General features: G+C 38.0%; 1 protein-coding gene across 6 annotated transcripts in view; it reads left to right on the top strand.

The window, feature by feature from the left end:
- The window catches only part of ENAH (enabled homolog (Drosophila)), a 53,249-nt gene that overhangs the window by 5,830 nt on the left and 20,548 nt on the right, over positions 1 to 26,871 (top strand). For 2 of the 6 annotated variants that reach the window (XM_009994772.1, XM_009994773.1), the window contains exons 3-5: positions 9,091 to 9,175; positions 22,352 to 22,686; positions 24,586 to 24,696. In XM_009994772.1, the coding sequence (XP_009993074.1) occupies positions 9,091 to 9,175; positions 22,352 to 22,686; positions 24,586 to 24,696 (531 nt within the window). Of the gene's footprint in view, positions 1 to 8,731; positions 8,744 to 9,090; positions 9,176 to 22,351; positions 22,687 to 23,898; positions 24,697 to 26,871 lie in introns of all 6 variants that reach the window. The other 4 variants (XM_009994771.1, XM_009994769.1, XM_009994770.1 and 1 more) reach the window with 3 other exon arrangements.

The raw sequence follows: 26,871 nt of genomic DNA, 5'->3' as shown, positions 1-26,871 counted from the left end.
CTTGGGTCTCTAAGGCTCTAATATTAGTTCTCCATTTCAGGAAATGGATTTCAGCTTCCCCTCCTTTTTATAAACAAAGTAACCTTTTTTGAAAAGGTGTTGGGGGGTATATGTTATGAAGGGAATTTGTAGTAATACCTTAAGCTCAGTGTTATATATAGATAGTTTTTCTTCCAATTTATCTGCTAGACTTTAAAAAATCGTAGTACATGTAGTCCTAATTGGTGTTCTGATGTTACTGCTTAAAAAATCTTTACCTGAGGAGACAAAATTGTCTCTAATAGTTTATGTAAATTGCTGTGTTTCCTAGTATATCTAAAACAGCATGTAGACTCTCCATAATCTCCTTTTTACTGAAGTAAAACAAATAAATCCTATATAGCTTCCATTTTACTCTAGAATTGCTTAAAATGAAAGTTTGATTCTTGCAGTATCCCTGTTTTCTGCTGTGTTTCCTCATTTTGGCAATTTTCTACTAGGTGGGTTATTTTAAGTTGTATTCTATTCACAAAAGGCAAGCAGTTTTAATGTCAGCTGAACATAAGTTTAGAAACTTGCAAAGCTGTAGATGATCTTCAAACTTCTAATGCAAGGGTTCACAGAAATTCAAATTATTTCTGAGGAATATTAAAGATTATTTGTGGACATATTTTTTGTTTCAAAGTCCAGTGTTACTTGCAGTTCTCTTGGTCTTCTTAAAAAAATAAAATCATATAGTCTCCTTCTCTTGCATATATTTGAAAAATGTCATCCATCTTTGCTTGCAGCTGGCATCTTCACCTGTTCTATTGCTGGTGTAATGTGAGTTTGTTTAATTTAGGATCTCCCTCTAGTGGATCTACAGCAGCAGAGGCTAAGGCACTGGGTGCACCCACTGATAGGCTTTTGTTGGTCCGTCTAATGAGTTTATTATGTAGAGTGAAAGTGTTTAAAGTTGGAGTAAAGGCTTCACTGCAACTGGCAATTTTCTTCTAAAAAACAGTACAGGGCTTGTCTCAGTAGCCTCTGATTAACTGATGTGAAATTGTCACATCACTTCGCAGTGAAATTGTCTGAAATATGCTTTGTCTTATGTGAGCATCCTAATTTATCTTACACTGGAACTCCTGTTTATTTAAATCAATGTAAAAGTCAAAGTATTTTCACTCTTCAGATTTGAATGCTTTTATTAACTGGTAGCTATTCAACTACTATTCAGACCCTGTTTTCCTACTGACTTCTGGCTAGTCAAGTGGGTCATAGGCCCAGCTGCAAATCCAGAAATGAAAGACAACAGTGCAGAGCTGCACTTTCTCCTGGAATTTTAAGGTAGACTACAAACGCTACAAGTTCATGCTCAATACTTTGTGGAGGATGTATTAAAACTGAACCAAGCCACTCATTTGGAAAAATTCTGAAAAACTTGCTTATTAAATAATTATCTGAGGTGATTGGAAGTTACACCTTCATCAAATGACAAGTATATGTCATCGGTTTAAGAGGTCATATGAAGAGGATTTCTGGGTTTAAGGCTGTGTGCAGTTTGTTCAGATATTCAGTAATTAGTCTTAATTGAGTAAAGATGAACGCTCTATGCGAAGGTTTTGCATTGCATTACAAAGAAAAATTTCCTGTCTGTGAGCTCAGCGTTGCAATCAAAGTGACTCTGGAATGAAAGAAAAGCCTCAATGAGTGGAAATTAGATGGCTGAGAAAATTCTCTGATGTGTGAGAAAAGGGATTACTCCTTTGAAGTAAAAAGGGCAAGTAACGGAAGCGTGTATGTGGAGATGGGAGGAACAAAGGGGTGTCATACTTAGTTTTGCTGCACAAGGTTCCTTCTAGTTTAGCTAGAATTGGCATTGTTCTGTGTGGCACTTGTTTTCAGTCCCAGGAAAGTCTTGCTAACAGAATGAGTAACTTAATAGTGCAATATATTTATTTGTACTTTGCATTTGATGAGTTGAGTTGTTCGTTACAGAGGATGAAAGTGGCAGAAGAAGAACTGAAGGATATCACACAGCTGTAAATAAATCTGTTTCAATTTTTCCTAATAGAATTACATCTATGTAAGGTTCATGGTGTTTTATTTACTAATCATTAACAGTTAGGTATTGGTTCTTGAAAAGATCTTGGGATATTCTGGATATAAAAGCAGTTACAGGAATGGCTTTGGTGAAGCTGTTCTATCATTGCCTTAGATTACATGTAATTTGTTAGGAAAATGGGGAGTATGAAAAAGAAAATTGTTGGTTTGTTTTGTTTCCAGGTTCTTATTTTGCTAGTCTTACCTTGAGGGGGGAAAGCAGGGTTTCCTTTGAAATTAATAGCAATCCTAGAAGTTAGATAGTCCAGTTATTAAGTGATCAGATCTTTATGGGGAAAAGATACATCTCTTTTCCACAGCTGTATACTGATTAAGTATTAAGTACTGGTTAAGTAATTGGAATATGTGTAGAGATTATAGGAGACTGAAATGAGAAATCTATATGCAGGGCAGGGGGACATCTCACAGGCATCTCCTTTTATGGTTGTGCTTTGTATCATGCTAAAACTTGTTCTGAGGGAAAAATTATTCTACTGCAGTGAAGTAATTATACGAAACCTGTACTCTTGGCAAGACCCTGGAACAGGCTGTTGGCACTCCCTGTCAGAGTGGGAGTAACATGATGGGGTATTACCTCTGTTGTCAGAAGTCACATAATATCTCTATTTTTGCTAGTAATATTTATGTTTTCCTTTTAAATGTGGGATTCATTGCAGAATTTTTTTGTAGTTGTTATACTCTATAACAACTAATCCTGATTAACTAACCCTGATTTATATGCCAAAATATTAACCTAAAGGAAGCACATAAGAGTATTGAAAGCATCATTAATTTTAGTTGTGGTATTTGGAAGTGAAGGGAGAGTTGCTAAGTTTTCCCTTTTAAATGTTGCCTGCATAGTATTTCTGATTTGTGTTGTTCTTCAGGGTTAGCATCGTATCAGGTGAAAGCACTGAAGTTCGGTGGGCAACCCAAAGAATGTAATTAGAATTCAATAGTTGGCCTTAACTGCATGGGAAACATACATAGAAATTTATTAATTTTGTGGATAGCTTTAAAAATAAATATTGGGGAATGTTAATTTATTTTTCTCTTGAGGATTCATATTGTTTTAAACAGCGGAAGTTGTAGCTATATTAAATTTGTTGCATTTCCGAAACAGGATTTTGTCACAGAATCATGAACATAGTTGTGGAAATGTAGTTTTATTAGGCTCATTTCTATAGTATTATATGGAAAAAGTGACAATATCATCTAGAATATTGCTATTTAAACACATTTAGGCAGAACAGGGATGAAAAGTAATATTTAATGTTAGATACTTGCTTCATTAAATTGTGATATTGTAGTTTCATTAAGCAACTGTCAAAGCTTTGTCTTTGTCTCCCCCTGCATGAAAGGAAGGCAGAGAAGGAATCCACCAGCCTGCTTGCAGTCATCCAGCCAAGCTAGTGCCCAGGTTATCAGCATGCAGTTTCTAAGGGTCTGCTGGCATTGATATGAAGCTCTGCTGGCATTGATAGGAAGCTTATCTCTACTTAAATTCAAATATGTTTTAATGGATTATTATTATTGTTGTTGTTGTTATTGTTATTATTTATTTATTATTATTATTTTTCTCCTCTTTTACTACTGTGATCAGGTAGAAGAGCTTGTGAAGTAAAATGTAAAACAGATTCAGTATGGAAAACACAACATAGCTACCACTCTGCTAAAATAAAAGCAATGAGTAATTCAACTGCAGGTATTTACAAAAATGGTAGCTGTGTATGAAAGACTAGATATATGAGGAAATGAAAAGGTGATTCACCTAGATAGATGTACTAGAGAATAGTTGTGTCACTTCTTAGTGCTCTAGTTTGTAACCATCATAGTCTTAGTCTTGCTTTTAAGTCCATACATCAAGTCCAGGTCTAGAGGAGTGGTGCTGTTTTGCTGGTGCTGAAGACTAGTTTTCTCCCCAAACTTTGTTCTGTGATGTCCTGGAGCAGAACAGACTCTGAATGGGAAGAGAAGGAGCCAGAGACAAGTGAAAGAGTTTACTTCATCATACTGAATTTTCGTATTACTTCTTTGTATACATTTCTGAAAAAGCTTCCTTTCCATTAATTCAGAAAATCTTTAAGCATTTAATACATTGTTTGTTTTAATTTATTGTACTCTACAACAGAAGATAACATCTTTTTGCTGTGGTTTTGCCTCATACTTGGGATCTGTTCATTGCTTAGTAGGTGTACTGTCTTTTCTAAAGGTTATATTTAGTCAGTACACTTATCTTTATAGTATATGCCTATGTAAATTAACTTCCTGTCTGCTTTCAATCCCATTCTTCCTTTGAAAAGTCAGTCATACTTGGATTTTAATATCAAACTGTATAATTGGAATGTTGCTTAGTTTTGGCACTAACATACTGAGATATGAAAGAGTGGGAAGTCTTAATTCATTGAGTTGTTTATATAAGCTGTTTCTGTGAGGGGAAAAAATGAGGTCTTCACCTCACATCATAGTTGAGCAACTTTTTCTAAAGGTACTAGATATTTATAAAAAATAGATTGTATTTTAATGCTGTTCTCTGAACAGCACAGTAATTACAGGTGTGATTTCTTGTGTGTGTTTCATCTTTCTTGAACCCCTAGGGCATGTGGGGTTCTGGGGAATATTTCACATGATCTGGCTGCCAGCAGTCCCCCCAAAAAAACACTTCAGAAATCCTTAGGTTACTAGTTCCCACACAAGCCTGTCCCTATAAATGAAAATGCACATTATAACTCGTTGTATAACCTGTAGTACATGTATTGTTACTCTCTTGAACGCTGTGGGCTATTACCTCATAGGAACACAATGTCTTCAGTGTCAGCCAGGTGCTATGTCAACACTGCTTGCATATAGGGCAGGTGACATTAAAAGAAGTGAAGAGTTGTGCAGCTCCAAAGGAGACAATGTAATTGCAAAGACTGACGGAACTGGTGAACCAAAAAAGCATTCAGAGAGGAGAAACTGTGCTTCTGTCTCCACCTTGGTAATTATACTTTCATAAGGTTGTGCAGCTGGAATTAATTCAACTCTTGAATAGAGATAAAGAGGTCAGAAGCCAGTTGGAGGTGAAAATTAAGTTAAGGAGTTGGACAAACTTACTACTCTGGTTGTGGTTTGAACACATGTTATTGGGGCGCTTACTTTGGCTCAAGCAGTCTGATGTTATTCTCTGAGCCATGTCAGCTTAGTTGTCTGTGACTTCGTGAAGAACCAGAACTAGTCCTATCTAGCTGATGAAAACATGTTTTACAGGGCAGGGCTTTTTCCCGTGGGATTTCCAGTCCATTTACTACTACACAGTTGCCTGAACTGTCACAGAGAAAGGGTGGTAAAATGGTGAGAACAAGCTGAAAAACAGAAGGCATTTAAAACTGGAACGACTGCTGAACAAATTAGTATGAAATTATATCCTCTGTCTGCTGGAGTGCAACACAGAGTGCACCATCTGTGCTTTCTTTAGAAAAAGAAAGATGTTAGACTTCTTCTTAAAACTCAGTTTGAGCAGACCCTTTAGCCTTGTGTCTTACTTGGTGTGTACCTGTGCGTATTTCTCATGGGGCTTTGTGTTTCTGAATTATCTTGAAGTGTTCAAGAGCCTCTAAGAAAGCTTTTTATTGGCCTAGCTCCTGCTAATTTATTTGTTATACCATCTGTCCCAGTGTCCAGACAGTGGTATTTTAGCAGTGAAATAGTGTTTTTGGCTTGCCATAATAACTTAATTTTATAGAATAAAATAGACTTTTCCAGATGCTTTAACTTCCCACTATCTGTTAGGAGGGTGATTGTTAAGAATCTATGCTTGCAGCTGACCTTGCCTTTCTTGAAATTGAAAGCCTTTGGTATACTTGAGTTGCATTTTCTTATGGCAAAAATGTATAAGAAATTGCTCCCTTGCACATATAACTATGAAAGAAGCACATCTTTTACTGGAGTAGGTTGGCCAGGTTGCACTGGCTTGGCTTGCTGATGCTTGTGTTCTGCAGAATTTACACAGAACATGATTTTATGACAGTGTGCTCTAGAACAAAGTTTGAGACTTATCAGAACAGGTTTTCTGATAGCTAGTCTGGTTTTAATAGTTAGTGCAAGTGAAGATGGGTGGTTGGTTTCCAGTGGTGTTGCAAAAGAAAGAGTTGGGGAAGAGTTGTAGAGTGACAGTCACATTCATCTAGTGCAACATGATAATACCTTGTTCAAAAAGACTTCAAGATTAAATGAGTGGAAGCTTGAGGTTTAAATTTCTGCTGTATTTTCAGTACAAAACAATTTCAGTTGGTAAATGGCCATCATATGACCATTAATTTTTATTTCTGTTCCTAGTATTTAGGTCAATGCATTTCATGCTGAAAAGTGACAGATCTGAGGGAAAGGAGTGTATTAGATGTGGCAAGCGGTGGTGGTATATAGCACCCATAAGCAGCAATGCAGCTACCGCCGGAGTGCGTCTAATACTAAAAGTCCATGAAAGTCCATGTCTGCAGCATGGTGCAGACAAGAGACAGCCTGGCTGCTTCCCTGGCTCTCTGGGAGCTGTGGTCATGGCTTAATGGGCATAAAAGCCTACTTACTACCTGTCACCCAGGGGAGATGACAGAGGGTGAGTTGTGACTTCGGAAGTTTTAAAGCAGAAATGTTTCCAGATGATGAATATGACATATTTCTACTTACTGATAACGTACATAATTGCTCACTATCATTGCAGTTAAATCTTTTGCATGTAAAAAAAAAGTATTGATTTATAGCTGCAGATGTATCTTAAATGCATGTATCTTAATATGCAGGGCTTGCATGTGTTACCCCACCCCTCTGTTCTTCCCAGGCCCAAATCACTTTGTTCCCGGTTTCTCTCCCTCCTTCCCCCCAGCAGCACAGGGGGACAGGGGATGGGGTTTAGGGTCAGTTCACAGGCTGGTGGTTCCTGCTGCTCCTTCCTCCTCAGGAAGAAGGATTCCTTACAGTCCTGCCCTGCTTCCCCAAGGGATCCCTCACATGGCAGAGTGTCCGTGACAAACGTCTCCTTCATGAGTCCTTCCCATGAGCTGCTCCAGCCTGGGCTTCCCACAGAGTCACAGGCTGCTTCTGGAACAGCCACCTCCCCTGGTGCCAGGGTCTTCCATGGCTGCAGATCCAAGTCCGTGGGCTGCAGGTCCACATTTACCCCTCCTGGTGCCTTCCGGGGATATTCTGCCACATTCCTCGATGACTGCAGGGCAATAGCCTGCCATCTTGTCATGGGCTGCAGGAAGACTTCTGCTTGGGTACCTCCTTCCCCCTTCTTCCTCACCAACCTCAGAATCTCAGCCCTGGCACTCCTCTTGCCTGTGCAGCTCAGCTCTTCCACTTTTGCTCTCTCTGCTGTCAGAGAGTTCTTTCGTATGTTAATTGTAAAGGTGCATCTCTTGTCTCTCCTATGGCTTTGGCCTTGGTCACTTGAGCTAGAGGAGCTCTTAGTAGCTTCTTATGGGAGCCACCCCTGGGGTCCCTGCCCCGCTACCAAAATTATGCCAGAACCAAACCAGCATAGTAAGAGGACCCAACACTTCCTGAAAAGAATAAATAAGGAAGACACAACCTCTCTAATACACTTCATGCTTTTATCTTCTAGAATTTCTTAAATAACTTTTGAACTGTAGAGTACAGTAGCTAGAGTACACTTCTATAATTCATAGTATTTGTTGTCTTTATGACCACAGTGGAAACAACACTATGCTGTTTTCAGTAAAATAACCTTTTTGTTTAGCCTTGAAACAGGGCCCTTGTTTGCTGAGTCTGAGGCAGATTGCCTGTCCTTGATGTCTCAGTATATCACACATGATCTGTTAATGTTTTTGGATGATTTTCACAAGTTCAGATGTAAGCAACTTTTAAATTTTGATATTTTTGATGGGGGAGATCATAGAATCACAGAATCATTAAGGTTGGAAGGGACCTTGAAGATTATCAAGTTCCAGCCCCCCTGCCATGAACAGGGAACCCTACCACTAGATCAGGTGGCACAAAACCTTGTCCAACCTGGCCTTAAAAACCTTCACATCTTGTTACAACTTCATCACTCTAGGTAGTTTGATGAAATATCAGCAAGAACTCTCTGTTTTGCTTTGGGATCCTTTCAGAACTGGATTATTTTTATTTGGCTTTAATCCTGCTTGCTTGTAATGCCATAATTCAAAGTCTAGCTGCAGTCCAGATAATTTCCTGGTTTACTGCCCATTTTTGCAGAAACAGTGTATTCATGATTTACTATACTCCATTCCACACTTCTTCATCCTTCACTTCTGTTAATTCTTTAAAAATAATTTTGTGCCGTAATGCATCCATGAGGAAGAGTAAAAGTCTGTTTGTAACAGACAGATTGAGCATATATAGTTATTTGAAAGATGTATTATTCAGAATTGTACATCAGCAAAAGTTGAAGAATAATTTGCATGTCATTCTCTTTTGCATTTCTTGAGCTTAGCAGAATGCACAGTTTGTACCTTCATTATATGACTCTATTCTTTGTATGTGATACTTGCCTATCCGAAATTGAAAGTCTTTAAGTTGATGAACTATAATCTGAGTAAATTTTGGTGTGACATGTAGAAACGTACTTTTATCTTCCTTCTCTTGGTATGGTGATAAGCTGCTGATGTTTTTTTCTCCTGTTCTTTCTTTTTTCTTACATTGCCAGTGTTCTATTTAGGTGAGTGTTTTAATTTTTCGAGCCATTTCTGTTCCTCCAAGAGTACTTGTTCATTGTCTTAATAAAATCTCAGACTTGGAGTGCTTTTCAAAGCTTTTGTCAAGTTCTATCATAAATAAAATTTGTTTTGCATTTTGGTGAAACCTTTTCATCCATGTGAAATCATTCTACAAATGCATAAGGTAACATTTGTTGCAGTCTTTATTTGCTGTATTATGTTGTTGAGCTTGTTTGGCTTAAACAGTTCTTATAATGTCATGTGATGACTGGCCTTTTTCCTTGGTTTTTGTGCTTTTCTGCAAAGTTAAAGTTCAAATAATTAATTTATGGTCTGTCTTCACTTTCAGGTCCCACTTTGCCTCGACAGAATTCACAGCTTCCCTCTCAAGTACAAAATGGTCCATCACAAGAAGAATTGGAAATCCAGAGAAGGTATAGTATTACATGTGAACAGCTGTTCAATTAAAGAATGTAGTAACTCCTTACTAATAGTGAGAAATGAAATGTCAAGACACTTTCTTGAATTAGGGGAACATTTATACTCTTGCAGCTTTCCTCTGTAAAAACCTTGATCCCTTTGATCCCAGCTAGATCCCTTGTTCGTGATCTCCACCCATATTGGCCCGTCATAGAAGACTTGAAGATCAAATGAGAAGAATTCACTGCTATCATTTTCAGCCAGGCTAGTTGATTTTCTAGTAATTGTTGTGTCTTCAGTTTTTGACACACGCTTACACAGAAACAAAGCAGTAACCAACAAAGTAAGTTTTGACCTTTAGAAGTAGAGAATTAAATAATTTTTCTGTCTGAATCTGGATGTACTAGATCAAAATACCATACTGGAAAGCTTTTTCACCTTTATACTATATCAGCTCTTCACCAAACAAACCTTCATTTTTTGCTTTTATTGTATACCCTTACAGGAACCTGTAGCAGTTTAACTTCCAGCTGTAGCAATACTGGTTATATCTGTGCTGCCTATAGGCAGTAGTCACTGTCCCTGTGGACAGTCGGCACTTCTCCAAGCTGAGCTGTTTTCTTCAGTATGATGCCACTGTGCCCTGTCCCGTGCCCTGTGGGATATTTTTCAGACCCTTAGCATTTTTAACACACAGGTTTTTTTGGTTCCTTTTACTAATCACTAAATATTGATCATGTGCCCAAGTTCTGGGAACAAACTTTCTAGTTGCCATGTTCCTGCTTTCATTGTGTGGCAACGTGGGATAGTGTCGTGCGTGGAGTGTCTGGGGTATAGGTATATGAAATGGCAAAGTCTTCGAGGACAGTGCTGTCAGACTGGGTTAAGTGGAAGAAGCAAGACCTTGAACTGTCTCAAGCATACTGCCTGTGGTGCAATCCTGGATTATTTTACCATCAAAATACACACAGGAGATTAGCTGTTCCCTTTCAGGAGTGATGCTGTGAATGACTGTGTCACATGCAGTACAGATGCAGGGAACAGGATCCTTGAATAAATAGGAAGTGGTTCAAATTGGTGGTCTAAATGTACTTAATAGCTTTCAGTGGTAGCTGGAAAAATACTGTAACATGTTGGGCCTGATTGGCACTGAAGTTTTTTTCTATTTTGATATTTTGCATTTAGTTTTTATTATGTAGGGGTGAGCAGAACCAGATTACTAATTTGGGAAGGATTCACGTTATAGATTTGATGAACTAGCTGTATGTGTTGAAGAAAATTTTGATGTAAAAATTGATTGTACTTTTCCATGTCTTTTCTGCACTGTGTACTTCAGTCTGAGCAGGGTTTACTTTTATCTGAAAGTCCCCTTGTTTAAAAGCAAATAGAAGGAAGCTCATTACCAGTCTGTCCATCTGATGTGTTTACGTGCGAGTCTTCTGTCATATAAAGGTCTTTCATGTCACTTCTTTTGATGGACTTTTAAAAAAAGCTTTTGTCTTTTGATGGGTTTTTTATGTTCTACAGTAATGGCTTTTAATATTTTTATTCCCAGCTGCTCCTTTAGAAGGCTGTATTTATTGAAATTTATAATGCTGGAATACTTTTCAGACACGTATTGTAGATAGATGTATCTTCAGTAAAAAGTGCTGCTCCATATCAAGGGTTCTGCAAGTATCTCTTCAATTTTTTAATGCATAAAGAACGCATTATCAGATGGCATTCTTGCAGTTTCCAAGTTGAAGAGTTTCAGGAGAAATTTGTTTAAAATTATTCTGAGAAAAAAGTCTGCTGACGTAAAAATTTAAGTTGAAAAAGAGACCCTGTGGAGGTCATCTAGTCCAACCATGTTGCAGTAATTTCAAAGTTACATTATGTGGTTTGTAGCTTCAGGGTTTTCCTGGGCAAACATAGAAACATTTCCTCAGAAATCTCTTGTCAAAGGAGTGACTGGTGAAGAATGACTTGTTGAAGAGAGCTTTTCAACTGATCTGATGTTTTCCTTCCATTTTTTAACCAGTGTTTAAGAATCTTGGGAAGATTGGGAACTGAAGAATTAAATTAGATTGTTGTCAACAAACGTGCATTATTTTGGTTTTAAGATTTTTTTCTTTATTTTAGAAAGGATGTAGGTGCCTTGCATTTTGAATACAAATGCTAAACCAGTAATACTACTTTTTTACTTTGCTGCACAGCCAGTTTGCATTATTTACTGTGCAGTGATGACAACTTGTAAAGCCACTAGGACCATATGTGTGATCTGAAACACTGAGGTTTTAATGAGGAGAAGATTACATATATAACTATCAATGAAATAATTTTGCCTGGTGTATTGATAGCTTTAATAGTTTCTTAAAAGAAAGTAACAGACATTACTTAAAGACAAGTAATTTTCCATAACTTGCATTCATTTAAACACAGTAAAAACAAACTTTAAAACACACAGCTTTCATTTTCAATCCTAAAAAACAAAGTTTTTTTTTGTTATATGGGTTATTTTTCACTTTGTCAGAGTGGTGGTCAGGCAGTGTTTATAAATTCCACTGGTTGGTAATGAGCCAGATCTGAGCTGACATACGTATTTGTTAATAACTTCAGACTTACTTAATGTCAAATACCATTTTAAAATATAAGATTCGTTCATGGCATGCCTGTGTGTGCTACTCGTGTATGTAAATTTGCCTTCTCTTCCAGCCACGATAAATATATTGTCAGGAGTATGAGTAACTGAGTTGGTATCTAATATGACACTTAGGAATTTAATGAGTTAATGTTTATAAATAACTTCAAAATCATCACTGCTTCATAAATAAAGAGACCAAGAATACCAGAAACAGAGAAAGTGTTTAGACTCATGTGGGGAAGAAACGAACAGTTTCCCACAGATTGTAAGGAGAAATGAGGGTGTACAAGCCGCCTGTTGTCCTTCAGGGGCGTAATGGACCAAAACTTGACCGACTTCTGTCGTAAGTACACAGAAATGTTAGAAGTTCACATAAATGCAATAGCGGAATATTAGAGGGTTTTGTTATTGATAAATATTTCAGGTTTGCTTACGGTTTCAGTTTATATAATGGAGTGGGATGATACTGTTAAAGAAAACTTGGTTTGTGACTGTGCTAGAAAGCATTATTGATATGGTGTGGTTTTTGTAACACCTTTTGGGAAGCTTGTTAGTTTTAGATAGTACAAGTTCAGAGCCTGACAAGGGTAGCAGTTTCTTATTTGCTGATAGTCTTTAAAGGAATGCTTTTCATTTTATAGATTGGAAGTGTTGGGTTTTTTTATGAGATCTTGCTAATCTTAATATTAAAATACGATAAAACATCCCCCCCCAGTACTTACTACCTAAATAATTCCTGAGCTGTTTTGAAAATGTGGAAATATGGAAAGAAAAAACTGCATCCCACAATTTAGTAGTAATGTAGCTATTATAATTTAAAGGAAGGGAAGCTTGCTCATTGCTTTCTGCCTTTGGTAGCCTGGTTCCTACGGATTTCCCACAGCCTGTGACATTTCCCTTGTTAGTAGCCACGTGTCCTGTTTCCAGTTTTCCTTTGCTTTTGAAATGGTGCCATTTATCCAACAGCTTATTTTTAAGGAAGTAGGATTTCTTTAAAGGCATGTGGATTTATGAGATTATAACTAACCAAACAGTTCTAATCCAAGATAGGCTTATGAATATAAGACAGCAGTTGGATTTTTGGGATAGGATGTAAGAGTAGTCAGTAGAATACTGTCATATGATTATAATGTGTGCTGTGCCTGTTACAAAATCTGCATGAAGTTCGCATCCTAGAGACATGGTTTAGATTAAATCAAAGGAGCATTCCAGCAGGTTGAAGTAACACCAGTGTAAACTTCTCAAGTTGAGCTTGCAGAGGTAGTTTCATGGAGCAGCCTTGAAGCCATTTGGATCTTTCCAGCCTCTGTTGCATAATAGTACAGGAGACAAAATGAGACAGAAGCAAGAAGACCTATCAGTGTTGTTTTTCTTATCCTTAGGACTTATTTTTTCTTGCTCTCAAAGTTAAACAGACTTCTGGTATAATCGTGAATTTTCTCTTGTCTTTTTCTTTTTCTTTTTTTCTTTTTTTCTTCCTTATCTTTCTTTCTATTCACAGTTTCTTAGTTTCTTCCCGTGCACAGTAAAGTTTTCCTTAGTTCTGTCAAGCCTAGTTTTCAGAGACTTAATAATTGGCTTTATGGAGAGGGTAGTGGGTGCCAGTCAGCAAACTGAGAAGAGCAGTCTTCCATTAAGCAGTCTTTTAACGACATTGGCAAAATTGCTGCCTTAATTGCTGCAATTGAATATGAATGTTGCTTGATGGATGGCTCTTGCAAGTATCTTAACACTTTTTGAAATGTCCCTTTGAAATCTTAACCTTTCTGCAAAATTTTCAGTTCCATAGGTTTTTTCTTTGTAATGCAAAACATTAAGTTGGGATGAGAAACTATTTTTCCAGATTTTTTTGCTGTTGTGGTTCCCTTTTATGAAATCAGTTCTGTCCTGACCAAACTCACTAGAATATACTGCTGAGAGAGAGTTGCCAATGAAATGAGATTTTTCCACTACATAGATGCTTATTTTTTTCAAAAATTCTATGTGCACAGATGACTTTCTGTGATCTGGCTTCTGCCAGAAAAATTCAAGTGTTCTGTTAGTTTATACAACCTATTGAAAATGTCAAGATGAGGAAAACTAGATTTGATGAGGTCTGATCAAAGAGCATTAGTAGATCCCTTTGTGAGAATTCCTGTGTCTAATAACCTTTAGGTTTATGGTTACTTCTTCATGTCTTTATTGTAGTGGCTGATTGCTGGTTAAAACCTAGTTCTTTATCATATTTTCTTATTTCCAAATAATGCAGTTTGAACTTAGAAGAACTTGTTGTTAGATCTTAAATCTCTTTTGATCAAGAAAATGAAAGCCTTCTAGTTTGACCTTGGTAATGTGTAGAAGTTTTAGAACTACTTTTGCAGAAAAGAATAATTAACCAGATAAAACATAGATCAGTAAACTGTACCCAGATAATTTTGTTAATTTTTTTTTTTCAGAAGCAGAAAGACTGTCCTTGTGGTGTTTCTGGGCTTTAATAAAGCATTTCACAGATACCAAGAGGGAATTTCCTAGTTGAGGTGGAAGAGAGGAGGATTGCTATGAAGGTCAGGGTTTCTCTGAAACAATGTGCAGTGTGCTTGGGTAGAAGCTCTCTGGACTGTCTAGAACTTGGAAAAAAAAAATCAAGCTAACTTGGTAAGATTTTTAGTGAGAGCATGTAGCGGGAGTTCAGTTTAGATGCAGCAAAGTGAGGTTTGTGTGACAGAGCTTAGGAAGTTACAGAGATGTTAAATATTTGATGATTCAGCTGAGGTTGTTACTGGTTCATCAGGTGTACTTTTATTCATGAAGACTCGGTCTCAGTGGAGGCTGCCTGGGTTTGATAGAAATTTGCAATCTCTACTGACATGATTTAGACAGTGTTTTTCCCCTGTGTAAATGGGTTATGAAAGGTGAGGGGTGGTGTGTGTTCATTCCATGATACATAAGCAGTAATGTATATTCACTGACGTGTTCAGTAGGTTTACGTGACCATACAGGAGAGTGAGCTCTGTGGTAAATGATGAATTTTGGAATGAAGAATAAATATTTAATGTTAAAGATGGAAGAGCAAGTTTAACATTATTATTCGGATAGTTTTCTGCAAATTTGAAAGGCCATAGGAGATACACTTTTTCCTTTTTGGAATCTGTGCAGAACATAGTCAGAGGATTAAGCTCTTCAAACTCAAACTAGCAGTTAAGTTTAAAATAATCAACATGTTAAAGAACTTTTAAACTTTTTAAGTGGTAATGTAGTGGTAATATAGGTTGAGTGTATGTAATTAAATTGATATCCATTGAGTGCCTTTCCTAGCAGTCAGAAGGTAGCCAGTCTTCTGTAGATGCATGCTTCAGATAGATCTGAGGTCATCCTGCATCTGGTGCTGGTGCCTCTCGCTTAGCTACTCATTGTGTAGCCTGTTTGCAGCCAGCTAGCTGCTTTGTTTGCTGCAATGACTCAGTGTGGGAGGAGGAGAGCCAGTCATGTGAGATGTATTCTAGTAGTGACTGTTGGGTTAGATAATGCTATCTATGCCCACATGCTGGAGCTTTCAGCGTTTTAGAATAGAACTCCAAATACTACTGTCTTGTGTATTACTCCGTAGATTGAGGCAGGGTTAGAGGAGCTCTGGTGCAAAAGCTCAGGGCAGCCCTGAAAGCCTAGGCATACTGACACTCCAGGACTGGAATTCCATGGACATTTTCTCATAGTGCTATTCATTGCAATGCAGCAATATTCAAATGTATTTTAATATTTATTTAATTGGTAAACATAAGTTGAATGGCTAGATCAACAACACAGGTTTAAAAACTCCGTTGGATTGGGTTGATGAATCAGGGTTTAATTATAGTTGATACTATGGACTTAGCTTTAGAAGTTTGACATATTAGTGTTTTTCCTAGATTTCGTGTTTAGTGCAGAATACTGCAATGCTTTAAACTAGCAATAGTCTAGCAACCTTTGTCTTACACTTTGGATGTCATCCTATTGTCTATCTTCTGCCATGCCATGTTTGCTTTTTCTAGAATAGGTATCAGCACAAGCAAGAAACTTCAAAAAAAGCAGAAGGCACTGTATGGAACATAGACCTGAAAATCTCCCCTCAACAGAATTTTTTGTGTGTGTGTGTGTTGTTGTTTTTTTTAATTCCACATCACTTATTTTAGTGCCTAAAGTGGTGTTTTTTTGAGTGCTCTTTCAATACACTCATCATATTAGTGATTTTTCCCCACATCCTGGTTGTTACATCTCTAAGCAGACAAAACAAGGCTAGTATTCCTGTCGATCTGAGTGATTTGATGCCCTGATTTGACAAAAAGTTTATCAGCCAGGAAAGAATGGAATATGAAATTGTTGTGTTCAGAAATGATGAGAAACGGCTGTCAAATACTGTGCATTATCTGCCTGCAGCTGACCTCTTCACTCAATGCAACAATTACTTAAGTCAGGTCTTGTTCCTCAAGATATTTTGTTTTCTGCAGACTGTTTTGGATCTTTGTTTTCTACAGTGATTTTTAAAGTGAAACACTTCAAAGCAGTTTCTGTTAATCTTGGAATGACTATCAGCTTGGTGCCTGTTGAATTTGGATGTGATACAAAGATGCTTTTGTCTGTACTGCTCATGGAAATACCTCTGTTTTTAATGTATCTGGCTTCATGACAAGAAGCCTTTCAGGTTTGTGGCTGAATTTTTATTCAGGCTGGTGCATGCTCTTCCTGGTGCAGTTCCTATCATCTTTTTAGGGAAAAAATTAATGACATGATATCACATCCAAGAGCAAAGCAACTCAGTGTTAGAATCCTGAAGACCATACAGAAGAACTTTCACTTGAGAAAACAAGGTGACCTGCCAGAGTAGGCAGCTATTTGCTTTCACCAACTGTTTCAGCAACAGAGTTGTTACTTGTAGGTTTTTTCTTTTGGTGCCCTTGAGGCATACTTTCTCTGTGTTCAGAAAAGGATGGATTCTCCCTGGCTACTTTGACACAGAATATTGTTTACCAGTCAACACTAAAGTTTCTTAATCTAGTTGAGATCTTTTTGTCTTCAACCCATGTCGTTTTGGCCATATTTTAAGAGAACTGATTGTGACTTCAGTTCTTTTGATTGACTGTGTTGAAGTCTTCAGCAAAAAGGACCAGAGGATCCCTGTCTATCATTCACCTCCAGGAGCAGAAGCTAAAACTACTACCTATTCCCCTTTTCTCCCAGATACAGTTCTAAAGGTAATAGCATTAATTTGGCATAGCTTCCTAGTTCCTGGTTGAACATTGCACATGCTAGCTGTTGAGCGTAGTGATGTTACTTGCTAAATAATAGAAAGTGATCTGGGTGTACATGTGGTATTTCATACCATACCTACTTCTGAGACCTGCTACTGAAACAGTAGCACTGCTTAACTGTTATTCCCTTTAATGATCTGATTCAGAACAAACCAGGAAGGCACTGTGTACCTGGATAAGTTAACTACAGTTATTTTTTGCCCTTATCATATAGGAGAAATTCTAAACACTTTCACCATCATGGAATGTGGTGTTTTGTTTTTTTGGTTTTGTTGGGGTTTTTTTTGCAGAAGGGATGCAACAATGTGTACTTAACTCTAGTCATTGCATTTTTCTCCTTGTCTTATTTCAAGAATGTAGGCAGCCAAGAATCAGGAGCATGACTAAAGAACTGCAGGATTAATTCTGATGGAGTTCAAGTCCCAAGTTACTATTGTAAATACGATTCTTTCTCCATCTTCTGACAGTACCTCCACATGCCTCCTGAGCTTGGCAAAGGTCTAAAGTCAAGAGGGGATATAATTTTAAAAGCTGCCACAATATTAATGTAAGTTAATTTAAAAATAACACCACAAAAAAAAGGGAAATAAAGAACCCTCCTCCCTCAAAAACACCCCAGGGTGAAGTTTCCCAAGATGTTTTTGGCGTGAAGCTAATTAAAATCCAGAAAGAAAGTTTCATGAATAGGAGATGTGATAAAGCTGGCAGCTATTCTGAAATTCTGAAGTTGACTCTTTGAATCTGAATCCATGTGTAACGATTCCTTGTGTATGACTGATGTACTGTACAATTTTCTAGCTGTCTCAGCTTTTCAGTTTAAAATAGCTCTTACATTCTAGTAAATCACAGTTGTAAAATAATTAACATAACTTTGCCTTAGCATAATGAACATTTCACTGTAAGATAGCTTTCTGGGCCATTTTTGGTACCTCTAGCTTTTTCAAAAGCTGGCCTGGTAGCTAGAAACTGTGCTTTCTTAAGCTGAAGGATTTTCATGTATTGCTTTCATGGTGTTCTTGTACTTCTTGTTCTGTGCTGTTGAACTACTGATAGCTTGTCGTTTCAGAAATGCCTTAATTGATGTGGATGAAGTCTTCTAATGCCTTTGCATAATATTTGGTTGCTGACAAATTTTTAAGATAAAATTATAATGTCTAAAACTAACTAAATAAAACCACAGAGAGTTAATGCAAACAAATTTATACTTTTTTTTTTTTTTTTAATAAGTTAACAATCTTTTAAAGCTACAACAGTGGCACTTGTTAAGCTGTACTACTTTCTTAGTTTACAAAATTCATTAAGTTGTGTTAAAGCAACTTTATTGCATTACTAGCATACTGATCTTTTGACCTGTGCCACTTTTTTGTTTTCTATTCAAAAGTTTTATTAAAATTGTTAAAATGACTGTAAAAATGTAGTGGGTTGTGGTGCATGTTTTATTTGTTGTGGTGGTTTTTTTTTTCTTTTCCTTGTTGACAAAGGGGTGCTTCAGCAATATATAATGAGAATAAACTTAACATTATTCTCAATGATGGTGTGTTTAATCTCATAGGTCTTTACTGCATGGGAATTATTTCTGTAAGATGAGAAATACTTGAGAGGTATTTTGCTGCCCTCTCTTGGTAGAGCATTTTTATCATAAGCAAAGTGCTTAACTTGTTAGTAGTTTTTATTTGTACATTTGAAAAAACTGGTTTTATTCCTTAATTTCCTGAATAAATGGAAAATGAGGATTCTTTTACTGAAAAAAAAGTTAATACTGTATTACTCAATATTTTTGTTATGACGAGGATACTGTGTGTGTCTTTATAGCTCTCTGAACAGGTGAAAACCCCTGGGTAAGCTTCAGGAGCACTCTATCTAAAATTGCATATAATTACATGCTGTATAGAGACAGTATACATTCATATACACTCCCACCCCCAACCTCTCCTGTATATAGTACACATGTGCACTTACCCATCTCAATAGTCAGAAAAGCTTTAAGCAAAACCCTTCTGGGCCAGAGGAAATACCTGGAATACTTCCTTCAACTACTCTTTTATCCTCTGGGCATTTTTAGTTCAACAGCTGCTTGTGCATGATGTCATTTCTGTTTTATAAATGATCTCGCGTTGTTTTTCTTTGTGGGTATGTTGGGTTTTGGGGGGTTTTTTTGGGTTGGGGTTTTGTTTTTTTTTCCCTACTCTTTCTTGAATCACTCTGGCAGGGAGTTCCACAGCTCATCTGCCTGATGTGCAGAGGTGCTCTTTTCTTTTGAGCTTTTCTTCTATAAGTTGTGTTGGATCTTTCCTTCCAAGATGTCCCTGTTACTCAGGATTTTGCAGACCTCCCATTGTCTTTTCCAGCATGCAGGTATTCAACTTTATTTATTTTCAAATGGAAACTCTTTGGTACATTTTATCACAATGTTCGTGCTCTTTGAGCCTTTTAAGCTGTGATGTTATTTGCCTTTTGACATGAGCAACATAGATGGAGGGTTTGTGAAGCAGGATTGTGCTATTTTCTATACTGCCCTTAATTCTTTGCTAATGTGTAGCATCTGGTTTATGTTTTTGAACAGAACACATCAATGAATGGATGTTGTCATAGAACTGTCTGTCATAACCCTAATATCTCAATGCTGAGTCAGTAGGCAACTCAAAGTCTAGCATTTTATATATGAGTTTATCAGATCTCCCCTGTCTCCCCTGCATCACTTCATTTATATCTCAGTCAAGTTTTATTTGCCAATTTTAATTCCCAGTTATTTGGAATTAGAAGATCTCTCAGTAGTTCTTCATAATCAGCCCATCATCCTTGTTATCCTAAATGACTTCATATTAAGGAGTTTAGTGAAGAGCACCTCACTGTGTCTTTTCCAGGTTGCTTATGAAAATAATAAATGGCACAGCTCTCATTATGGCTTATTGCATAACTGCCTCAGTGACGCTGCTCTTATGTGAGAAGTGGCCTATATCAAACTTCTTTTTCTATAAAGAAATGAAATACTTCAGAAAAAGAAGATTTAAATGTCTGGTAGCTGCTTGGTGTGTTGTTAAAGCCTTGGTACCTTCAAGTTTTATAAACTAAATACAATATGAAATGTTTATAAACTCAAATGCCTTAACTAAATTTTAGTTTTAAGACTAGGATTGTGTACATTTCTGGGTAGAATATGCTGGCTTCTGGCAAATGAAAGAAAAAAAAAAAAGCTACTTTGGAGTCTGTAAATGTTGACTTCTGCTCTGAATAGCCTTTTAACTACAAACATATGTGCATCCACATCTCTTCACAAAAAAGAGCTAGAGATGACCAAGCTGAAGTTAATAATGATGAAAGCCCTGCTTTACACTAATAATAGATTTTATTTGAGAGAAAAAGAGCACAGGAAGTAGTTTTGCACTATACAGAGCAAGCAAAATTGTAATGTCAGAAATATTTTAATGCTTAGCTTGAATTTCTGTGGTTTATATTGTCTTCTCAGTATTTTTAAGAAATGCTGTACTGGTTCCAAATATGTATCAGACAATTACTGTACATTTGGGTGCATGTCAGAGGCTAAAAAGCAAGCATTGAACCAGCTGAGTTGCAGCCCTAATTTTTTTAGTGACTGGTATTACAACTTTGTTATATTGGAGAGCGGGAGCTGAGGGAAGAATTGATACAGGAACAGAGCTATTGCTGCTTCTGGGGGTGCTGGGTAACAAGTTCAGTAGGAAAAAGTCCTTTTGCTGAATGTAAATGGAACTTAATTGCATACAGAAATTAAAATTTCAGTATTTATCAGAGTGGGGATTATTTGTGGGTTTTTTTTTTTGTTTATGAAGGAAAAACACTGGTCTGAAGGAGGATGGACTTCAGTAATGACAACACTTAGTCTGGAGTTTCCAGTTCTGCTGGTATTTTCTGAACATGAATTGGACTGGTATAGCTGACATTCCCTTCATTTTCAGACTTCAGTTGTATATGGCTCTAAGCATATCGTATAGAATTACCAATGACCTTTCCAAGTAAGATTGCTCAGTGGCAATCTCTAGAAAATGCACATCTAGGAGCTTCAGAGATCAAAATGTAGGTCTCCTTTTTGTGCCTTATGGTTAAATGCTGGCTGTCCTTTGTATTTGTTGATAAAGCTATCTTGTGTTTGCATCTGAAGCATGACAGGAAAATAAATGGCTGTATGCTTGATGTAGAGACATGGAGATTTTTCTTTTTAAATGTCTTCTTCTTTTTAATAAATAATTGAAATAGAGGGCAATGACTATCAACATTTTCATTTTCAGTGCTATGTGCAGCCACAGCTTTGAGGAGGATGTGCCTAATTTTATCCTAGTAGGGAGTTCCTCCAAGAGATGAAAAAGCTTTGAAGATAAACTGTATTTGAGCTGACTAGAAACGTATCTTAAAAAACAAACAACAACCTGACAAAACAACTATAGAAAATACAAAAGAAGTTGAGGAAAAAAAGCAAAATGCTTGTTTCCAGTTTTTCTCACTTCTGTGTATTTTTGCACAGAAGTCCTTTCTTTCAGCCAACCTAATGGCTTTGTCATAAAATATTGCATTTCTTCTTTACCTTAGGAAGTTCTTTATATTTTCTCTTCCTGCCTTTTGTTTGTTTTCCTCCTGTCCATTTCTTCCCTCTCTCTGCTTTCCTTTGCAAAGACTCTTGGGAGCTGGAGACCCTTCCAGCTTTCTGCAGTGTTTCCTTGGCTGCTGCACCCTGGAGTTTTTTCTGACCATGTCCACCTGCCTTCCAGGTGTTCTTGTCTTGATGTGATGTTAGTAAAGTTGTATGTGTGTGTAATACCAAGTGGAGAGGGACATGTATGTTTTGATACTTCTGTAAAATTTGGATAAATACTAGCTGACTAGCTTATCTGAAAATGTAATTTGTTTGGGGGTGTTTTTTTAATGAGTATTTGTGTTATTGCTGTTTCACTGTACTTTGTTCACTGCTTCAAGTATAAAGGAACTGTGCAAAGAATGAATGTGAGTCAATAGCCCAAACTGGGAAGAATGTAACAGATATTAAATTTTCAGCAGCATTCTATTCTTACCTCTTAAAAGCTGTCTGCCAGATTGTTAAATTAGTTTGGAGGAAATTTGATATATGACACTTTTTGCTGTAAACATAATAAAACTGTTAACCGGTTCAGAAAAATGGCGTTAGAACTTTATGTAGGTACAAAATGCTGTGCTTTTGTTCTCACTGGTGCAAAGATTGTTGATTAATTTATCTCTTCTTGTCCTCTAATGGTTACTTGATATTTTTGATTTTGCTTTGCAGCTTAGTCTTTTTCCTTTTTTCACAATTGTAGACAGTTGCAAGAACAACAGAGGCAGAAGGAGCTGGAACGGGAGAGGCTGGATCGTGAACGAATGGAACGGGAGAGACTGGAGAGAGAGAGGCTGGAGAGAGAAAGGCTAGAAAGGGAAAGACTTGAAAGAGAGCGCCTAGAACAGGAGCAACTGGAGAGAGAACGGCAAGAAAGGGAACGGCAAGAGCGCCTAGAAAGGGAGAGACAAGAGAAGGAGAGGCAGGATCGAGAAAGACTTGAACGACTTGAACGGGAAAGGCAAGAAAGAGAACGGCAAGAACAGTTGGAAAGGGAACAATTGGAGTGGGAAAGAGAGAGAAGAATTTCAAATGCTGGTAAGAATTTCAAACCTGAGTGTATTCAAGTACCCCAGACTACTCTTAACATGTTTGGGTGGTGGAGTGGGAGAGAAGCAACAAAGGGCAGTAGGTACAGTTGTATAACAGTAGTCAGTATTTCAGGCTTCTGTTTCCTGGAATTGCTTCCTTTTTTTATGGCAAGAAGTCAAAAAGCGATGACTTTCCTGGCATAATTTTCCATTAACTCTGAAATTATTTTTTTGCACTATTTGCTCACTCCTTTGCCATGCTCTCTGATTGCTTGAAGAACTGAATCATACTAGCCACCTCCAACATTGGTTAAAGTATGAAGAGTTAAAATTTCTAAATACCTTATCGTTTGCTGTATTCAACAAGATATATTCTCATTACATAATTTGTAAAAGAAATATCCTGAATATTTCAGGTTGAGTGTGTTAATGTGAAGGTGTGTACCTATGTGAGGCAAAGTAATAGTGTGAGAAATGCCTTTCAGTATGGAGACTTGCTTAGTTTTATCTTTGTAGTAATATTTCAGTGAGATGGATTATATGTATTTGTAGCTAGTGCAAGGCCTGAAGAAATGTATCAAGTGATAACTGAAAGCTTTCTTATTTTGGTAATATAACGGAACATTAGGCAAGCACTTGGCCATTCTTTAGTGACAGACTCAATTTACGTAAGAGGTCAGCTTATGGTAAAAGTCAAGGAGTATTATGTAAGAGCTAGTAATTTTAGATCAGAGGATTTTATTGATAGTTACATTCTCAGCACTTTCAAGTTTGCGATGGAGCTTTTTCTTGCGAAGAGAAGGATGATACTTGCTGCCTATGGTGTGAGTTTTGTTACTGGAGTTGTAACAAATGTTAAGATCACTACACTTGCTTGCAGTTGCCAACCAAACAAGAAGATAAGAGCTGATAAAAAAACTGATTAATCAACCCTATATCTAATCCATATCACTGATGTGATTTGAGAAAACTTGCTCTAGAACATACTTGTAAATTCAAATGTTGGCACAAAAATGGTTGGTAAAATTTAAAAATAGCTATTGATAATATGTAAAACTTTCCTAACAGTAATTTCACTTGTGCCTAATCCTCTGGTACTAACTGTAGTCTACATTTATACATTTTGTTTGAATGCTGGTTTTGTTGCTTCATTAGCTCCCTTTTTCTCTTTCTCCTTTTTTTATCCTGCCTTTGCTGCTGCTTTCCATCTTCTGTCCAGCTCCATCTTTCGACAGCTCCCCGTATAGCACTTCACTTCCTGAATACTCCAGTTGCCAGCCTCCTTCAGCACCTCCTCCGTCATATGCAAAAGCAGTCTCAGCACCAATGTCGGAGGCCACACCGGAGTACGCTGTAGTGACTTCTGCACCACCGACTTCCACTCCCCCTACACCGCCTCTAAGGCACTCTGCATCACGTTTTGCTACATCTTTAGGCTCAGCTTTCCACCCTGTTCTCCCCCATTATGCTACGGTTCCTCGTCCGCTGAGCAAAAGTTCTCAGCCTACTTCTCCCGTCAATGCCCCGGTGACTTTGCCTCCAAATACAAAGCCTGTTGCCTGGTCTGCCCCCAGTTTTGCCCCCCTCCCCCCATCTCCTCCAGTAATGATAAGCAGTCCACCAGGCAAAGCTACTGGTCCGAGACCTGTCCTCCCGGTGTCAGCTTCTAATCCAGTGACCCAAGTGTCCACGTCTCCCACGGCTCCTAATGGGCTTCATGAAAACCTGGCTTATCCGGTTCCTTCACCTTCTACCTCAGGTCCAACTCTGCCTCCGCCACCTCCTCCCCCCCCACTGCCTTCCTTTCCGCCTCTGTCACTGTCTGGACCTCAAGCTTCTTCTCCCAACTCCCCGAATGCCTCGACTCCCTCATCCAAGCCTAGTGTTCTCCCTTCTCCCTCTGCAGCTACCCCTGCCTCTGTTGAGAACTCTCTAAACTCTGTGCTGGGAGATTCCTCTGCTTCTGAGCCAGTCTTGCAGGCAGCCTCTCAGCCGATTGAACCTACGACCCAGCAGGGTAAGGCTTTCTGTTATTGCTACTAATGCACTAATCAGGAATGCAGTCAAAAGCAATTGGTCAAAGGCACGTAAACTGCCCCGAGGAATTAATCTTATGCTTCCAAAGTTGCAGTGATCTTAATACCACAACAAAATAGAAAACTGGGGTAAGGGAAATTTTAAGCAGAGAAAAGCCAGCTTTCTGCAGCCTGCCATAAATAAAATTCTGATTTCTTAAGCTCCCACCTGTCAAGAACAGAGCTTATTGAATACTTTCTTGGTAAGACTTGCACTGTTAGTTTATTTGGAACATGGTGTTAGTAGGCAGCGTCATTAGTTTCCTAATAGCAGCTGCCGTGAAGGAACATATATGCAGCTTTGGGCATGTGAAGGACCTTAAACGAGGAATAATATGAACCACTTTGATACTCTGTAATTTCAAATTTAGGAAGTAGTATGTAATGCATACAGCGTTTCTTTCTGGAGAGTCGTATTTTGATATATGGCTGTATGCGTGCGCACACCTGTATATACAAAGACAGGTCTTCCTGTGGTATTCTACCAGTGTAGCTCAGCAGACTGAAAAAAAAGTTTGGTTAAGCAGTTGACAGTCTTAAGAAAGGCTCTACCAATATGATAGTAATGTGTTTGGCATGGGTGTAAATGTCTTTGTTAACCTGAATCTGCCCTGTCTTTGTTAACCTCTACTCTGCCCTGGTGAGGCCACATCTGGAATACTGTGTCCAGTTCTGGGCTCCTTAGTTCAAGAGAGACAGGAAACTAGTAGAGAGAGTCCAGCAGAGGGCAACAAAGATAATTGGGGGTTGGAGCATCTCCTTTATGAGGAAAGGCTGAGAGAACTGGGACTCTGTCTTGGAGAAGAGAAGGCTGAGGGGAGACCTTATTAATGCCTGTAAGTATCTAAAGGATGGGTGCAAGGAGGATGGAGCCAGACCCTTTTCAGTAGTTCCCAGGAACAGCATGAGAGGCAATGGATACAAGCTGGAACATAGGAAGTTCCATTTAAATATGAGAAAAAACTTGCTAATATGACGGTGACAGAGCACTGGAACAGGCTGCCTAGGGAGGTGGTGGAGTCTCCTTCTCAGGAGGCATTGAAAAACTGCCTCGATGCAGTCCTGAGTAACGTGCTCTAGGGGAGCACGTTAGCAGGGGAGTTGGACTAGATGATCTCTAGAGGTCTCTTCCAACTCTGACAATTCCATGATTCTATGATCCTGCTTTTATATTGATTTAATAGATTTAGGTCTTTGTAGACAAGTCTACCGTAGCTCAGCTACAGGTGTTGGCAGAGAGGCTGCTGGAGGATAAGCAGACTGTGGCTTCATCAACACAAGCCAAGCAGAATAGATCCTGCCATAGTCTTGTATTCAGTTAAGGTGTAAGCTGGTATGGGATTGAGTGGAAATAGGGTGAGTGGCCTCACTTGTATGGGATTAAGTGTCCACTTGAATGGTCAATGATGCCAAGAGGGTTGAAAGGACTTTTAAATTTACATTGTAGTTTAGTGGAGTAGGAGATCAGGGAAGACTCGTGTGAAATTCCTGCCCACAGAGATTGCTTAAGGTGGTTGTGCAGCATTTTTAGTAGCTTAAGACAATTTGGGTGAGATGAGGGCACTATTTTCTTAGTCACAATTTCTTAAACTGTTCCTATAGTAACAACACAGTGATCATCAGAATATTTTTCCTTTAAAATGCATTTTGCATTGTCTGTGAATTCAGAGCATTAAAGGAGGCATAGATAAAAAGCAGAAAAGCTTGTTCCCATTAACTTAAAACATGTCAGTCTTGTAACTCACTAATTAGCATTTCTAGTAGATTATTAAAGTTGATTCCTGGAATGTATTCAAGAGAAAAAATAGCTTAGAAATTAAGACAGTTCAAGGGTTCAGATGTGTGGGTCATGTGTTACATGCTTGTTAGTACAATGAAAATTCACTCTGGTTAGCACCATTTGAACACAGAGTATTTTTCCTAGGCTGTACGATGCTTGTGCCTTACATAACTCTTTATAAAAGCTTTGCCTGGCTCCTGGTGTAAGATTCTTCTTGTTTGCAGCACAGAACCTGACTGGAGGGGTTTTGTATGTAAATGTCTCTGAAGCTGTCTGATCTCTCATAGCATAATATGTCATATTTTTAGTGTATTTAAGAATATTTCTCTCCTGCTGA

Source organism: Chaetura pelagica, unplaced genomic scaffold, assembly GCF_000747805.2.
Source record: "Chaetura pelagica isolate M959 unplaced genomic scaffold, ChaPel_1.0 scaffold2, whole genome shotgun sequence".
NCBI classification, from domain to species: Eukaryota; Metazoa; Chordata; class Aves; order Apodiformes; family Apodidae; genus Chaetura; species Chaetura pelagica.
This window is presented reverse-complemented; position numbering and strand designations above follow the sequence as displayed.